We start from the raw sequence: 17,046 nt of genomic DNA, 5'->3' as shown, positions 1-17,046 counted from the left end.
AATCTTTGCGTACCGCAAATCTATTCGAAGGTAAGGGACGGTGCCAGTGAGCGTCTGACCTGAGCCAACGAAGGCTTCGAGCATTGCCTTAAAAATGTCAATGACGGTCCTGGGAAACATCAAAGAGAGTTTCCGCTTCCAGTAGGGTATAGCATGACTTCAGGGTCCCCGCTCCAACTACTTATGGGTCTTCGCCAAAATCGAGCCTCCTATGAGCGACGTGAAGTCTATATAAAGATAGTCCTGCGGGCGGAACCGAGAGCTTCTAACGCTCTCAACGATCGTGAGTCTATGTGAATCAAGAGATAGTGCAAAAAAACCCGAATATACGGAAAGGCGAATCAAGCACGCACTTGATTCATAAACTTCAATGCGCTTCTGTCATCAATTCGGGATGAACATCAACCCGCAGCGCTACAGCGCAGGCCATATCAAGGGAGCGTACTCGATCGAGCTCACCGCGTTGTCTTCATCATGACTGAGCGGGAGAACAAGGGGGCTTATTCCAAAGGGTTGTTTTGATGAACTGCGTCGACGAGGGAAGCTTGATAAGCAAGGCCCCTTGCCCTAACCTCTTGCCCTCCACTACAGTGACATCCTCACCCATCCTCGAAGCCTCAAGATGAGTGTACGATTGGACCCCCGGTCTTCAGAACAATACCGCGCTCTTCTTGCCAAATATGATACTTGGATGTTCGATTGCGATGGTGTACTATGGCACGGGGATCGACTCATAGATGGTGCAGTGGAAGTTCTCGATATCCTTAGAAAAGAAAGTACGTAGAGAGCCGGTCGTCGAAGACTTTGAATGGCCCCACTACTATTGATTGAATCGTTGTCTTTGATCTAAGAGAAGAATATCCTCTTTGTGACGAACAATGCGACCAAGTCTCGGAAGAACTACAAGAAGAAGTTCGATGTCTTGGGTATTGAGGCCCATGTAGTACGTAACTTTGCCAATGAATTGTATCTTATTTTTCATGTCGTCCATCGAGCTAGGACGAAGTTTTCGGATCCGCTTATGCTGCTGCCGTGTACCTCTCCTCCGTTGTAAAGCTGCCTAAGGATCAAAAGGTCTATGTCGTTGGCATGTCTGGCCTTGAGGAGGAGCTCAAAGACGAAGGGGTGGCATTCATCGGTGGTACCGTCAGTTTTGTCAAGGCATATGCGATATATCCGAGTTTGATTCGCATTATTACTGTTAGGATCCAGCGGACAACACGCTCAAACCGCCATCTGATGGGATTCCTCCTGATCCTAGTATCGGTGCTGTCCTCGTTGGTTTAGACACTTCGATCAACTATTACAAACTCTCGAAGGCGTTCCGATACTTGCACTCTAATCCGGCATGCTTGTTCCTCGCTACAAATGAGGATTCCACATATCCCAGTGACAAGGGTCTGCTACCTGGTGCGGGAGCAGTATTGTCGCCTTTGAAGACCGCGCTGGGTCCCACGCGTCCTGTGACAAGCATTGGAAAGCCCAGTGGCTTGATGCTAGACTGTATCAAGGCGAAGTGAGTGACACTCTCACGAGCCACGCATGAAATCTGCCGCTCAATCAGCCCGAAATTATGATAGGCACAATTTTGATCCTTCCAGAACTGTGATGGTTGGCGATAGACTCAATACAGATATTCAATTCGGGAAGAATGGCGGCCTCGCAACGCTGCTTGTTCTTACAGGTATGACATGTCCCATGAAGGTGTCAACTCGATGATGGCCCTGATTCTGGTGTTTATAGGTATCACCACCGAGGAGAATTTGACGGGTCCCAATCCCTCGTCTATCGTGCCCGACTATGTCACGCCATCCATTGGAGACCTGCGAATTCTCAAGACATAGATGGCAAGCACAGGTTTGAAGGTTTGACATATTTTCAGGCGTTCATATATTACAAGATATGTTCTAGAGGCCACATAACGTAGAGATACAATCGAGATCTCGTGAAGAGCATTTCACTCGGCGCCGCTTCGGCCAACCCGGACATACACGACGTGCATTTTGAACAGGTTGACAAAACTGTACAGGTGTCAAATATTGTCTTGTTTACAACAGAGAAAAGATCGCGAATATGGACGACCACAACCTACACTTCTCCTCGGATCCATTATCTCACAAAAAATCATCTCGATACCTTCTTCGCAAAGATTCCCGAGCGTTGCTCATACCGCCGTCCTATATTGAAGTTATCCTTCTTTCGGTCAGACTTAGATGGATATGTCTCTAGCGGTATGTGGCTCGAAACATGTGCTCTTGATATTGTCCAGGCAGGACCTCTCCGGCTTCGCTCACGGATTCACGTAAGTGTAGAAGCATGCGACTTGTGAGGACGCTATGTAGCGTTCTGTGCACGCTAGAGAAGGTGTCAAGGTCAGATGATACACCAAAACAAAGGCGGCACCAACGGGGACACGAGAGCCAGATATTGATTCTGCAGGCTATCTTCAGTATCCTAATTGGAGGCTACTGCGATATCGGCACACTCACCGGTGTCATCAAGCCAAGAATGACGCACAATATTGATACCGCTAGGTTCATTCGTAGTAAGACAGATGCAGCGTATAGTCCACAATTAGCGGACAATACCTGTCACAACGATGTAATACAGAATGCCTGGGCGAGGGCTATAAGTCTTTAAAGCAAATACCGGTGAGGGATTGCGCTTGCCATCTTTGTACGGTGAAGCACTATCGAGTGATTGCTCGTAGACTTCACTTGAAAATGTGCAACACGGTCAACAAAGTTTCAAGCCCTGTTTCATTTGCAACATCGACGTACTAGATTTAAGGCACTTGGCCAAAGCAAGAACAAGAGCCACTGTAAAACCTTGTTTTCAGCATTTTGAGAAGGCCAACTGTGTGCATACCGACTTACAACTGTTGGAGGCTAGAAATAGCGTGTAGATTGCTATGTACGAGACGGTGCTCCCTCCGGTCAAGAAACAACCTTGCTCTGTAGCTAGAGAGACTGTCCGGGTCGTGAGATGACTGAAAATAGCCATGAAGATGGTCACTCACATATCAGAGTATTCTGGAATTTTATCACGAGACCGAGGACCGCGACCCATATTGCGGCAAGCAGAACCCTGAGTCCAATACCGAAATGTCTGTCTCGTCCCCAGATAGCCCAACTTCGCAAGGCCAGAATCACTTTAGAGATGGAAGTCAGTGATTATGTTGTGCCGACACAGGACATGGGCATACCTTCAGTTATACAGATTCTGATGGCATATGACCCTACAGACAAATGTCACGTTACGACCTTTACCTCGGTGAGTCAAGAAGATCTATCAAAGGGATGAAAGATGAGACGTTGGAGTAGAAATGTCTAGGAAGACTCACGATAAGTAATCACGACTCTGACTTGGTCCAGAAACGGTGTGTAGCGAGCAACCAAAAACAATACCTTGGCAGTAGTCAGCTTCGTCGGTCAGAGAAGCTTCACCTCTTGCTCTAAAGTCAATAGATAGTCATAGACCTGTCGCATCTGAGTTAAGCATGTGCTCTTTCCTAGGTTTCACAAGACATGCGACGTACTAAGATTACTGCGGCTACGACTTTGTCGGTCGTCGTGAGCATCGATCTCGTCCATTCAATAAACGAGTCCGTACCAGCAAAATACTGGGAGGCGTTGGTGAGTGTATGGAATTTATAGCAGGATTCCTGGCATACCATGACAGTGTCAATGCGTTCGACGACCTGATCTGGGCTGGGATATGAGTTGTGAGCCATGGTAGGCGCTGGGTTGCAGTGATCTGAGTACGCCCCACCTCCCAATATAGAGCCGCTCGGCAACCTGCGGAGGATCCGAAGCTAAATTTCAAGCTAAATCTGAACTGAACAACGGAAGAATCAAAACACGGCAGGGTGAGTGATTCAGGACTCGATTGTGAGATCATTGTTTTGTCCCGATGGCTGCAGCCTACCTGTGAGGCTGAACGGATATATCGGCGGTGCGGAATTCGACTGCGTGAAGCCCACGTATCTCCTATAGCATCTGGTCCTGCGTCGGTCCCATAGGTTGCAGAGAATATCCCTCAGATAATGAGCCTTTTACGCAGTTGATCTGGGTTTCATCAACCGCATCAGTATCAGTTGTCATGAATAGAAAACAATGACTACCTAGCGAGCTCGGATGCAACGCTTATTTTTGCAGTTCTGAACGGTGAATATTAACTATATCACCGGTAAAACCATTGCCTGGTAACGGAAGGATTTATAGGCCTGGTATTTTTCGCTGGATACGTCAAAACATAGAGTCAATGTATCAGGCCACACCAACAGCGACAATTTGGAAACTGAGGACCTGGCACTGGCCGATGGAAGGGAACACGGCCCAAACAATGGTTATGTCTCTCCAGAACCAGGAAATGCAAAGGGACATACGATGTCTTGCTGCCTGTGGACTCAGACAGTATCAATTCGAAGAATTGATAACTGGGTGGGTTTCATCTATGTTTGGATTACCTCAAAATAAATGACGAATGAGCTCGTCTGGCGCACCAGGTGCTCGTGAGTACATCTTCACTTCTGGACTATTGTTACATCCCACTCACCACGGGTCCATAACGCCATTTCCTTGCTACCGCTGCGCTCAAGAGAGCAAACACTAACGGCAACTGCGCGCGAGCTCGGTCAACATGTAGGCCGCCAAAGCAGCGCAGCACAAACGTGCTCGAGTTCGACATCACCGCGCCCGCAGACGGATTGACTGATGATATGGAGTAGGCGGTGGGACTGCGAGGAAAATTAGATGCCCTGGCGAACGGCGCTAGGCAGATGATCTTTTCTTGTGTCTTAATGAGTACACTTGAAGCACCAAGCCATGAGCAGACCCTGGCCTCCGTGCGCCCGTGCGCCCTGCAAGGTGATCATCGTCTCGCGTTGTGGCAGTGAGCACTTCAAAACAGGGATAAAACCACCATCATCGCCCGTAAGTCTTCCCCATGCGCAAAAAAAATCTGCGCGCTCACACGTGGGAGACATCCACACCGCGATCGTACATACACCCGCATTGCACGCTTTGTATCCCGTCCACGCCAGGAAACCCAGATCGACGCTGTGGAATCCGTGGCTGACCTACTCTGCGACGAGAGGCCAAGAACGTGCACGGCGCCAGACCCTGCCAGAGCACGTCCAAGGAGACGACGTCGCGCTCCTTTCTCGTTCCACAGACTTACCCAGAGACCCGATGGCTTGCGGGCAGGGCGCTGGTGCAGACCGTCGTTGTCGATCTCGGTCTCTGCCTGGCTATGTATGCATCGACGGCATGATGATGTAGACGATGCACGGCGAAGAAAAAACGGGTATAGATTACGTACATGTGCGATCCATCCGCCTCTGCCCTGTCCCGCACCGACATACAAGAATTCCGCGACCCGCGCTCAAACGTGTCAATCTACGCACACAATGCCGTAAACAACCGAGCAGCATCTCCCACCCTCCGCCGCGCGCGTGCGCCTCGCGCAGATGAAGGAGCATGCGACTCGTGAGCTCGCTACGCAGCGCCCTATGTACCCTAAAGGCGAACCCAAGCGTCAGACGACATATACACTATCCTCACTCGGCAAGACACTGACGGAGATAGTAGGGCTGTATACTGCCTCAGTGTGGTCGGTCAGCGTCAGTTCACGAGCTCACCGACGATATGGGGGCCCGCGCGTACCGCGATATGGCGACGACTGGGTTTTTTTCGGATAAGCTAGAGGTGGTACATCATCCTGAGCGATGCAAAGCACCTGTTAGGAATATATAATACACGATGCCTGGGGAGATCCTGTCAGTCCGAGAGCATATACCGTCGAGAAAGCGTGCTCGCCGTCTGTGTATAGGGACGAAACCAGGCTTGACTGGCTAGTATCCTTCGACCTCACTAGCAGATGCAAACTATCGTCACGGCTTGGTCTCAAAGGCGGCTCAGCGGCAGACCCACTTGACTGGAGACACTTGACCAACGTGAGGCCCAGGACGACTGCAGATGCTCCGCGCCCACCTTCACTCCCCGAATCTCGAAAGACGATTATACGCGCGGACTCACGAGTATCGGACGCCAGGAACAGCGCGTAGGTCGCGATGTACGCGGTGACGCTTCCTCCGGTCAAGAAACAGACCCGAGCGGCGGGAGAGACTGCGTATATGCGAGGGTCTGAGCACGGAGACAGCGGCGCGTGTGGCGGGCGCCGCTCGCACACGAGCGAGCGGGGGAACCGATGCGAGAGCACGAGGACGGGGAGCCATGTGGCTACTAGTGCAACCCCGAGACCGAGGTCGAAACGCGCGTTTCGGCCCCAGATCGCCCAGGTGCGCAGCGCGAGGATCACTGGGCGCACGGTGATACTGTAAGTGAGTGAGTTGCCGTGAACCAGACGACATACCTTCGGCTGTCGAGATGCCCACGGCATATGCCCCTGTATAGGTGCGAGGGGTGATTTCGGATCGGATCGAGAGATTTATGCATAGATGCGTGCTTACGCGTAGAGAACGAATACAAAGTGCTACGAGACGCCGGTCTTTCCAGCAGATCTATTCGAGCAATCCCAATCAGATATTCGAGCAATCCCAATCAGACACCGCTTCAGAAAAGGAAAGGATGGCCCGACTCATGGTAAGCGATGACAACGCCTATTTGGTCTAAGAAGGGTATGTAGCGAGCGAAGAGAAACAGGAACTTCGCGGGGGTGAGCCTCGCCGGCCAGATGAACTCGACTCCCCGCTCCAAGGTCAAGAAATAGTCGTACATCTGTCGTGTCCTCATCAGCTCTACTCGCGGCTCGTGCTCGAGTTGCGCCACGCACCATGATGACTGCTGCCACGACTTTTTTCGAGTTACATCATTAGCGTGTTCTTCGCTCGTTTGTCAGACGAGTGCGTACCAGCGAAATACTGGCGGCTATTCTTCAGACATGGAAAGGAGGAGAGGTCACCTGACGTACGTACCACGACGACATCGACGCCTACGACGACCTGCTAGAGGCTGGGGTGTGAGCTATGGGCCATTGCAAGCTTATCACTAAAATCAGAGCGCAGAGGCAATATGGATGTCTATCCAGCACCGTCGCGTCAAGCTGGCAGTTTATGCCCAAATGTACTGCATATAGCCATGCGCGCCGCATAGCCGTATATAGGAGCAGTTCTCGACGAATTCCAATTCAAGCTTGGGCGCCACGGAAGGTCTGCCCCGGCGCCTGATCGTTAACTGACCATCGAAAGCGGTTCGGACTCGAGCACTCGAGCGCTGCCTTCCTTTGTGCAGAGGATCGCTGTTTATCGAGGCTCGGGAGGAACGGCCCAACGAGCTGTGATAGCATGGGCCGATATTCACAGAAGACCGGCATGTCTTAGCAAGAGATCGGAGACAGCAGACCATCAGACGTGCTGGTTCGCAAGCGCCCGAGTGAGCCATGCTTGCTTCATCAAGAATGATACACAGACTAAGATGATTACCGTCCCCGTTCGGTCTTCATCATGCGAGAGCACAAGAACCGACGGAGCCCAAGATCGTCCAGACTGAACCGCAGGGGGGGCAGCGCTGAGCCGCTGTTGTCCTCTTCTGGGAAGATGCGCCGCCCAAAAGGGAAGAGACATGATGTCATGCTGGGTCACGGGGGAGCGAGGTCGCAGACAAGGTCGAGCGTCGAACACTGACGTGCATCCACCCCGCCTCCGCGTCCATCAGCCATCCTGGCAGTCGTGACGTACCCCCTGCCCAAAGCCCACATCCCTGATCCTACCGGCAATGAATCCCTCGACGGTATAAAGACCTTCTGCACCTCAACGACCCAGCGACGTTCGCTCGTACCCTCTCCGCACCCACCACAACCATGTCCAACCAACTCGTCTGGCTCATCACCGGCTGCTCGTGAGTCCACCCCCGCCACAACACCACATACGCGCACCCGCTCACAACGGACGCACGGCGCCTTCGCCTCCGCCGCGTACAGCTCAGGGATCGGCTACGGGCTCGCCGCCGCAGCGCTCAAGCGCGGCGACAAGGTCATCGCCACCGCCCGCGCGCGCTCCATCGCGAAGACCGCGCCGCTGCAGCAGCTCGGCGCGCACGTGCTCGAGCTCGACGTCACCGCGCCCGTCGACGAGCTGAACGCGAAGGTACAGCAGGCGCTCGGCCTCCACGGGCGCATCGACGTCCTCGTCAACAACGCCGGCTACATCCTCGTCGGCGCGCAGGAGGAGAACACGTGCGTTCGCGATTTGCGATCCGTGATCCCCCGCGCCGCGCTGATCCGTTGTGGGCGCTTTGCAGGGCCGAAGAGACGCTGCACCAGTTCAAGTACGTCGGCGCGCCACTCTCGAGTCCGCATGTCAAGGGATAGTGTAGCGGGATATTGACGAGTACGTTTGCAGTACCAACGTGTTCTCTGCGTTGAACATGTCGCGTGCCGTCCTGCCCCACATGCGTGCGCGCAAGTCCGGCACCATCGTCTGGTTGGGCTCTATTGGCAGTTGGCGGTGAGCACCTCCCCACACGATAAAGCACAGGCGCTCACCTCCACGAATTCGGCAGCGCGAACCCGCACGGCAGCATCTACGGCGCGACGAAGGCCATGCACCGCTGTACGTCCTGCCCCGCAGATCCCACGCGCGCGCCCTCCCGCTGACATCTTCTCGTACCGTACATGCGCCGCAGGCCTGTCCGAGTCGCTCAACGCGGAGATCCGCCCGCTCGGCCTGCGCAGTATATGCATAGACCTCGGCTACTTCCGCACGAGCTTCCTCGACCCGAACAACCGCGCGCCGTACACGAACCGCATCGCGGACTACAAGGCCATCACCGTCCCCGCCGACGAGCGCTGGAAATGTGCGTTCCCGTTCCCGTTCTCCTCCCCGTTCTCCTCCCCGTTCTCCTCTCCCGCGGAGGCGCGGCTGTGCTGACTTGGACTTTGTGTGCGCGCAGCCGTGAACGGCAAGCAGCCGGGCGACCCGGCGAAGGCGGTCGAGCTCATGCTCGACCTCGTCCGCGGGGAGGGCGCGGCGGCGGGCAAGGACCTGCCGCCGGTCGCGTACTTCGGCAGCGACTGCGTCGAGGCGGTCAAGAAATCGTGCCAGACGACGCTCCAGCGCATCGAGGAGTGGGAGACTGTGTTCTCGTCGACGGATTTTCCTAAAAGCCAGTGAGCGATTGAAGGAACGAAGGGGTGCTCACGGCGTGGGGAGAGAGAAGAAGAGAATGCTGTGGATAGAGTATATGAGTTTGTAGATTGTCAATAGCTTGTATGCGTGGGGCTCGTTTAGACGATGATAGTCAGCCATTCGTGGGAGCCTCAATACGTGAGCTGAGCTGATGTTTGGGACACCTGTGATGCATCTCAACCAAGCTCGCGGTCGCAAATATGAGACTTGCGAGACAATCGTGGGTGATGATCACGATCAGCAGCCGTTGTCAACCTTGTCGCATTAGTGTCAGAGTTGCCATACAGAAAAAAAAGGAAAGGAAGTGATTAGAATGCACGACGAGCGCTGGCCCGTGAGTGGGAAAAGCCCGGTGGTGACTGCGACAATGGATCACATCGAAGAGCGAAAATGGAGAAGTGAGAACTCGGGTCTGACAGCGACACGAGCCGCACTAGGGATCGGACACCGTGTCACTGGGCGCTTTCGAAGAGTCAAAGAACGCGCGGCATCGACGTGGTTGTGGCAGAAAGGGAGCTGGCTGCCTGTCTGCAACGCTGCATCCTCGGGGGTGACAAGGAGCGGTTTAGGGGTTGTACACTGGTTGTACTCGTACTGCAGGGGGGCGCCTTTGGAAGCTATGATAGCATCGGGTCACGCTGTGTGTTGAGATGGTGCACGAGGGTCGGGCTGGCTTGTAGGACAGCATTCCGAGAGCGTTCCGGGCGGGAGACTGGTCGGAATGATAGGGAAGGAGTGCAGCGGTGAGTCACGGAGCAGAAGAAGCTAGTTTGGATCGGAATCGGAATTTCAAGCGGCCAGAGATCAACGGGCTGGTGGTGGCGTCGAGTCTCGGAGACTTTGATGCAACTCACACATGGATCGAAGAACCTATGCATGCGCACTAGATCGGCTGGCCTGCGCGGAAATGCCATCTTACACACGCATATATATCCCCAGAGCGCACATAGCGCATACAGCGTGCCCCACCTTCCCCTCCCGCCATCATGTTTGGCCCGTCTCTCCTTCTCCTTCTCTCCGTTTCGTCTGCACTCGCATGGCAGCCAGACCACATTCTGCGCATCTCCAACGGCACCCTCGCCGCGGACTGCACCCCGCGCATGTCCACCCTCATCAACGGCACCTCTCCAGGCCCCGCCATACGCGTCAAGGAGGGCGACCACGTATGGATCCGCGTCTACAACGACATGGTCGACAGCAATACGACCTTGCATTGGCAGTGAGTGCTTAGTCTGTGCAACGTGCGGGGTGGGCAGAAGCGGCGAGCTCACGCCCGCGACGCGTGTTTCAGCGGGGTGAGCCAGTACATGTCGCCGTTTGCGGACGGCACGCCCCAGACGAGCCAGGTGAGTCATTTTTGCCGAGCGCGGACAAGGCAGAGCTGAGCGCAGCGCAGTGGCCCATCGCGCCTCAGAATTATTTCGACTATGAGTTCAAGCTCGACAAGGGCAGCGCTGGCACCTACATGTAGTACGTCTTTTGTCTGCCTAGCCTGTCCTCCTATCAGTGGCGGGGAATCTCCATCTCCGACCATGATCCTTGGGAAGATTTCTCGTATCTCCCAACATCACTCTATGTCCGTCCGCTGTGCCTATCATCCAGCTGTAAGCTGAATGGACCCGCGCGGAACACTCACGCGCAGTAAGGGACCCGCTCAGCATAGCATCCACCGGGGCCTCGAGACCTCTCGAACGAGCGGACGAGACATACTACCCTTGATGGGGGCGCTCTTGTACCATTTACTCACTATATGCGTTCTAGCCACACCCACGTCGGCTTCCAGATCGTCACCGCCTGTCCGTATTCTCGCCGCTGCCCATCAGCCTTATCTCGAGTCCCGCATCTAACTCTTTTGGGCGCATACAGACGGCGCGTTCATCGTCGAGGACGCGGAGGACCCGCCGTACGCGTACGACGACGACCTCGTCCTCCTGCTCGGCGACTTTTACCACGCGCCGGATGGCGCTATCACCGCGGGCCTGCTCGGCGCGCCCTTTGCGTGGCTGGGTGATCCGCAGGCGCTCACCGTGAACGGCAACGCGTATGGGGCGTGCGACGCGAGCGCAAGCTCGGGCGCCGCGTGCGTGCCAGGGTGCCATACTGAGGTCGTGCACGTCCTCCCGGACAAAACGTACCGCGTGCGCGTCATCGGCGCGACCGCGCTCTCCTTCATCTGTGCGTACACCTCCCCTAGCGCCGCCGCCGGCACCCACAACGCCGACGCCGATACTGACGCGCTGCGCCACCCCGAAACAGACATGGCGATCGAGGACCACCCCGGCTTCAACCTCATCGAGGTCGACTCGGGCTACGTCGCCGCGCACAACGCGTCGCACCTCGAGGTCAACTCGGGCCAGCGCTATTCCTTCCTCCTCCGCACGAAGCCCGCCGCGGAGCTCCGCGCGCTCAACAAGACCGCGTTCTGGGCGAACATGGAGACCCGCTGGCGCCCGACGCGCGACCGCGGCGCGTGGCTCCTGCAGTACGACGCCGTCGAGCTCGCGCTCCCGCCCGTCGACGCGGCGCCGCAGCTCCCGGCGGCGCTCGGCGCGACGGGCCCCGCGTACGCGCCGATCCCGGCGGACCTGAACGAGACGGTGCCGCTGCCAGACGAGGCGCCGTTCTGGGTTGTGCCGGCGCTGCGCCCGCTCGACCCTGCGGAGGTGCCGCCGCCGGACGCGCAGGTGTCGCGGCGGATCACGATTTCGATGCAGCAGCTGAGCAACGGGACCGGGGCGACGCAGAAGGTATTCTGGAACGTGGACCGGTACATGGTGTGTTCGCCGTTTTCTCCTGGTGTTCTTTTCCTTCGTGTCGTCCATCTCACTGCGGTGCCACACGCAGTACTCGGAGGACGAGCCCGAGGTGCCATACCTTGTGCAGGCGTACGAGGACCCGTCGGCGCTGCGCCCGGACTACGAGGCGGCGGCGGCGAACAACGGGTTCGACACGAGCACGAACGCGGTGCCGATTCGCCTGAACGAGACCGTCGACATGGTCTTCCTGAACCTCGCGAGCTTCGTGGGGACGCTCGAGGCGCACCCGTGGCACAGTGAGCACCTCACCTTTCACCTTTCTCTTGCTGTTTTCGATTTGTGCGGAGAGCGGTGTGCTCATGGCGGTGATCGTGCGCGGTGGTGGGGTGGGGTGCAGTTCATGGGCAGCACCCGTACGTGATGGCACAGGGCCTGGGTAACTTCTCGGACGAGGCGTACGCTGCGGCGCGCCAGAACATGACCGGGCTGCCGATCCAGCGCGACACCAACAACAGTGAGCTCCTTTTCACGCCTTCCCTTCCACCTACCCTGATCCTGATGCGTGAACGCCAGTCTTCGCGGGGCCCGTCGGCGCGGACTACACGAACGCGACGGTCGCGCCCGGGGAGAACGGCGGGTGGATGGTGTACCGCATGCGGGCGGAGGTCGCCGGCGCGTTCCTGCTCCACTGCCACCTGCAGCCCCACGCGGTGATGGGCATGGCGACGGTGCTTCTCGTCGGGATCGACGCGCTCCCGACGCTCCCGACGAACTTCACCAAGGAGTTTGCGTACGTTCGATGCCCCTCCTCCCCGTTGCCTCCTCGTGCTGTGTGCTGATGCGAGAATTTCGGGATGTAGGACGTACAACGCGACGCCGCGGGCGAAGCCGCATAGCTTCTTCGAGCTGTATCCTGATCGGCGGACGGGGAGCAGCCAGGTTTGAAATCCGCCTCCGCGTGTGATGGAGCTCGAACCGAGTCGGCGCCGTTGTGTTGGGTCCAATCCATACCACTATGAAGCTCTTTAATGCTCTCTTCTCGCTGTTTCTGCTTTCATAGATCACTTTCTTTACTCGCCCGTTTATTTGGGCTTCCTCACGCATTTCATACCAGGACCGTGGCAATTCACCTCTCTTTATCCAATACGTTGACCTGCGCAATGCAATGAACGTGATCAGATCAGATGGATCTCATTCCATCCCATAGTGTTCAGATGTGTTACAAGGGGTCTACAGAGTGATGGAACGCACAAGGCCTGTTCACAATCAAGAGCGACATTGCTGCGATGATGAAGGGGTACGACTTTGAAAGGCAGCAACCGAGAAGAAAGAGACAAATTACGATGGATCCTCTATAGGGACCTCCTACAATCATCCATGACATCCGTGACCAAATCTTGCGAGGATACTGCGACCCGTAGTGAACAAATGGCACCCAGCGAACGAACGAGCGCTCGTTGTACTGGGCGCGCAGCTTCTTGACTGTGATGTGGAGCGCTCGCGCAGATTCCGTGGTGTCGGGGGCCGAGCCGTCGGCGTGGTCGTTGAAATCGCGACGGTAGAACTCGTTCGCGATTTTAGGACCGTCATCGTCGCGGGTGAACTTACCGAACTGGACAAGGACGGACGTAGATAGAACGATGCCCACCATTTGGTGGCGACTACGCTGCGGAATCCAGAGAACAACATCGTCCCGGCAAGGTGCATGGCTTCATCGGAAAGTTCGACGGTGCCCTTTACAGTCTCGCATGCGCTAAGAAAAGCCAAGGGAGCATGAGGTAGAGACTGCGCCATGACCGTGGACACTTTCAACAGATCCTCCAGGAGAAGTGCACTTCCCAATGGATCGGATAGATATTGGACACTGTGGCATGCGAAATGAGTGATGGAAGCATGAGGCAAATGAGAGAGAACTGTCTTTACATTGGATGACCCGAAGCCGTCTACACCTAGCTTGATGAGAGAAGAGGTGGGGACATGTCTCTCAATCTGTCATATCGCCTCATGGGTTTGGGTCAATGTGACGTGGCCCTCGGATTTGGGCTATATAGCGACCAGCATCTTAAATGGAACCGCATTCGGCACAGAGGTAGGAATGAGGAGAGAATTCAATGTGGGTGTGTACGATGAAACCATGTGTTCAGATGCATTCTCAACAGCTCCCATTTTTGTGTCGGGTGCATATATGCCAGCTACATGAAGTGGGAGAATAGAGAATGGGCTAGTTGGGCACTATTACACACATGGGGGCAACTCAGATTTCTGCATACATAATAAGTGCCGAGCATAAAGCACAACATCTATAAGAATATAGCCCCACCTCAAGTTTTAAATGTCAAATTACAGGATTAATAACAAGCTTCCAGAGCACATTTAGAATACTACAAAGGACATCATTGATATTTTGGAGAGCCACTTTCTGATGGTGCCCGGCCTTCTAGTTGTGCACGATTCTATGGGAGGTTTGGGTGTGTTTGGGGAGGCTTTTGAAAGAGGCTTTTTGATAATTGGCAAATCAGGAAAAGCTGGTCATGGCAGTGAGTAAAGAGTTGGCAAGGAGTACTACTTGTTGCTCTGTCAATTGGGAGGGTAGAACATGCTCAACTCCTGCGACTTTGACAATCAATGCATCACATAAAGAGGTTGACAAGTTGAGCCAAAGCATCAGGAAATGCACAGATTGTCTTTTCTAACTTATCCAGCTTGTCAAGCTCAATAAGACAAGATAAGACATGAAAGACAGTAAGCAATTTGTCTTGGCCATAACAGGTCTATATCATCAAGACACAAAATAAGCTGCAAGACATGGAAATAAGGTGCAAGCTATGGAGATAAGTCATAAGAGGAGCCATTCTTTTTTTGTATAGCTAATCTCCTTTTTCCAAGCACTCATCCATATAGCAAACCTCTATAAGACACATGAGTGGTATCAAAATTTGCTTTTATTTCACAATAAAATGATTAAATTACATAGTATCTAATCTACTATACATACCACTGACCTCTTCATCCACTCCTAGCCTGATTATCTAGGAAATCACTCTCTTGTATTATGCTCTAATGAGTTCTATTTATGTATAATCAAAAATGATTAGGATTAGAGATTGTTTACTTACCCCTTCCCTAAACCTATTCTAATTAGACATAAATTTCCTAAATTAGGAATTATTAGGATTGTTTATAACTTGAAATTTCAGAAAAATAATAATAAATCAAGCATCACAGTTCTTATAGCCTTCTTATAGAGTCATGTTTATTAGAGCACTAGTTAAATAACTCAACACAAAATATACCTTACTCCAAACTTGTCTTTTGCCAGAGTTGAACCAACAACCTCATGTTATGAACCACTTATTATATCTTTTCTTGCTTTACAACAATCCATATAAGGATGTCTAGGACCTTTCTCCTGACTCTACCTCATATTCTTAATCCATTGCTACTTAGTCTGTGCTCTTACTTGTACATATTTATAGCAGCTGCAGCACAGCAGGGAAGCCTTAGGCTATCTACTTCTGTCTAATCTAGGAACTGCTGTTAACCAGTCTTCTCTGATTCAAAGGCACTAGTCTGATTAGCTCAAACCCTTCACATTTCACTCCATCTACGCCATTATTGATCCAGTGGCCTAGGATCCCCTCGTCCTAAACAGCTATTTGTAATACCTCATATATACAAGCATCTGAGATAGATGCTCTAAGCCATTAAGCCATAAGGGTCTAATATATTAACTTAGTAATCTAACTAAGTAGACATAATATAGGCAACCTCAACATCTCAAATTTTATTCAACATTTATCTTTCCTCTATCCTATAAATAAATAGGTTAATAAATACCCAAAAATCAGGTCTTTTAGGATTTATTTTAAATGCTAGCTAAGAAGATATAAACTAATGGAAAATAAATAATACACTTTATATAGGATAAAAACAAATTATGGCACTCACATAATTTAGATTTAGAATATATAAAACTATGATTGAGTATGATATTCAATAGGACTTTACTAGTATAAACAACGTTATTTTAATTTGCAAATTTGATCAAAAAAATGATTATAAATAATTAGCCATAATTAGCTCAAATTAGCATCATTAATGATTACTAATAATTAAGATCCAATAAAAGAGAGATTTTCCAAACTGCCACTAGTGCAGTGGAGGATAGGGACAAGGATATATATATGGTATGCCTATGTATAAATAAGCATAAGATTATTAGAGATGATCTTAATATGCTTAGTACACATATTTCCTATATAGTAGGCAAATATATCATTCTGGCACCACATACCAATATAACTGTCTTTTCCATAGCCTAATAGCTAGAGGAAAATACTAAGTTTGAGCATCTTCTATATAATAAGGTAATAAACAATATGGATGGTGCTAAAAATATAATATCAATGGTGATGATGATTGTGTGCTGCATGAGACAGTATTAACCACTGCACTAATAGACAAGGTCTGCAAGGCTGTATATAGCACATCCCTAAGCCCAACCTACATATTGTGTTTAATATTGACTAATAGCAGGCATCAGCTGACAATGACAACTTCAATGATCTTGTGTACAAGGCCAAGGTACTGAGGTCTTCATAGCTTCTTGTGGCAGCTGCCAAGCTGCCAATAAAGTGGCTAGGGGCATCAATACATATTTCTCTCTTTTTATGTCCCTTGTAAAGGCAGCTGGAATATGCCACATCTTTACCTCCTTACTAATAGAGCAGTAGTACTTACAATTTCCTACCGCTAATTAAAGACTTCTTGGTATGGAATTAGTGCTAATATCATGAAATTAGAAACCATTTTTTTTAGCTACAGAAAGAAGTGGTTTCTAATTTGAAAATCCAATCCAATGCTCACAGTGTGTGTTGCTCCCAATTAGGAAATTATACACTTTTAGATGCTATTAACACTTTTAGATATTTTTAGACACTATTACATATAATCCGGAGCTAATATAAGGAAGTGGTTTCCTAGATGGTCCAAACTGTAAGTACAGTAGACAATTGAGATGTGTTATCATTGATAAAGGCTTCTAGAAGTCTTGGTCATAATCCAAACTCCACAGCTCTTTAATGTAACCATGTATAGTAACTATATCAAATGTCTGTCTATATCAATAAGCATCAGGCACTA

General features: G+C 52.0%; 6 protein-coding genes across 6 annotated transcripts; 3 read left to right on the top strand and 3 right to left on the bottom strand.

Annotated features, from left to right (window-relative positions):
* Positions 1–622: 622 nt before the first annotated feature.
* HETIRDRAFT_480265 (uncharacterized protein) lies at positions 623–1,938 on the top strand (the record flags this gene model as incomplete). Its single annotated transcript, XM_009552769.1, has 6 exons — positions 623–776; positions 852–943; positions 1,000–1,146; positions 1,206–1,516; positions 1,581–1,684; positions 1,744–1,938. 6 exons carry the CDS (start codon positions 623–625, stop codon positions 1,842–1,844), a joined length of 909 nt encoding a protein of 302 aa, XP_009551064.1. The 3' UTR covers positions 1,845–1,938.
* A 636-nt stretch (positions 1,939–2,574) lies between these two features.
* HETIRDRAFT_429746 (uncharacterized protein) lies at positions 2,575–3,733 on the bottom strand (the record flags this gene model as incomplete). Its single annotated transcript, XM_009552768.1, has 8 exons — positions 2,575–2,711; positions 2,781–2,819; positions 2,877–2,969; positions 3,020–3,151; positions 3,206–3,238; positions 3,270–3,288; positions 3,539–3,622; positions 3,674–3,733. The coding sequence occupies 8 exons, from the start codon at positions 3,731–3,733 to the stop codon at positions 2,575–2,577; spliced, it is 597 nt and encodes a 198-aa protein (XP_009551063.1).
* A 720-nt stretch (positions 3,734–4,453) lies between these two features.
* Positions 4,454–6,948, bottom strand: HETIRDRAFT_454840 (uncharacterized protein; the record flags this gene model as incomplete). The annotated part of the gene is made up of 14 exons (XM_009552767.1): positions 4,454–4,495; positions 4,558–4,620; positions 4,673–4,738; positions 5,085–5,123; positions 5,182–5,251; positions 5,323–5,346; positions 5,408–5,519; positions 6,039–6,320; positions 6,376–6,408; positions 6,473–6,495; positions 6,670–6,740; positions 6,796–6,815; positions 6,874–6,890; positions 6,938–6,948. 14 exons carry the CDS (start codon positions 6,946–6,948, stop codon positions 4,454–4,456), a joined length of 873 nt encoding a protein of 290 aa, XP_009551062.1.
* Positions 6,949–7,369: 421 nt separating this feature from the next.
* HETIRDRAFT_389163 (uncharacterized protein) lies at positions 7,370–9,284 on the top strand. Its single transcript, XM_009552766.1, has 7 exons — positions 7,370–7,859; positions 7,942–8,196; positions 8,262–8,288; positions 8,363–8,467; positions 8,523–8,572; positions 8,646–8,816; positions 8,913–9,284. Exons 1-7 carry the CDS (start codon positions 7,822–7,824, stop codon positions 9,131–9,133), a joined length of 867 nt encoding a protein of 288 aa, XP_009551061.1. The 5' UTR covers positions 7,370–7,821; the 3' UTR covers positions 9,134–9,284.
* An 850-nt stretch (positions 9,285–10,134) lies between these two features.
* On the top strand, positions 10,135–12,849 carry HaMCO3 (multicopper oxidase; the record flags this gene model as incomplete). The annotated part of the gene is made up of 10 exons (XM_009552765.1): positions 10,135–10,367; positions 10,440–10,494; positions 10,545–10,618; positions 10,910–10,944; positions 11,015–11,323; positions 11,405–11,922; positions 11,993–12,200; positions 12,302–12,418; positions 12,478–12,694; positions 12,765–12,849. 10 exons carry the CDS (start codon positions 10,135–10,137, stop codon positions 12,847–12,849), a joined length of 1,851 nt encoding a protein of 616 aa, XP_009551060.1.
* A 469-nt stretch (positions 12,850–13,318) lies between these two features.
* On the bottom strand, positions 13,319–13,498 carry HETIRDRAFT_244466 (uncharacterized protein; the record flags this gene model as incomplete). Its single annotated transcript, XM_009552764.1, has 1 exon — positions 13,319–13,498. A coding segment is annotated over one exon (180 nt), but the record flags the coding sequence as incomplete, so codon positions are not given.
* Positions 13,499–17,046: the final 3,548 nt, after the last annotated feature.

The sequence above is a fragment of the Heterobasidion irregulare genome (assembly GCF_000320585.1).
Source record: "Heterobasidion irregulare TC 32-1 unplaced genomic scaffold scaffold_10, whole genome shotgun sequence".
In the NCBI taxonomy this organism is placed as follows: Eukaryota; Fungi; Basidiomycota; class Agaricomycetes; order Russulales; family Bondarzewiaceae; genus Heterobasidion; species Heterobasidion irregulare.
The sequence above is the reverse complement of the archived record's forward strand: the minus strand, read 5'-3'. Positions and strand labels throughout refer to the sequence as shown.

Excerpts from the sequence above, each read along its gene's own strand:
- HETIRDRAFT_389163 (XM_009552766.1), top strand. The coding sequence starts at position 7,822 with ATGTCCAACCAACTCGTCTGGCTCATCACCGGCTGCTC. Across the intron at positions 7,860-7,941 it reads TGGCTCATCACCGGCTGCTC|CTCAGGGATCGGCTACGGGC; the intron begins GTGAGTCCACCC and ends CGCCGCGTACAG. Across the intron at positions 8,468-8,522 it reads GGCTCTATTGGCAGTTGGCG|CGCGAACCCGCACGGCAGCA; the intron begins GTGAGCACCTCC and ends CGAATTCGGCAG.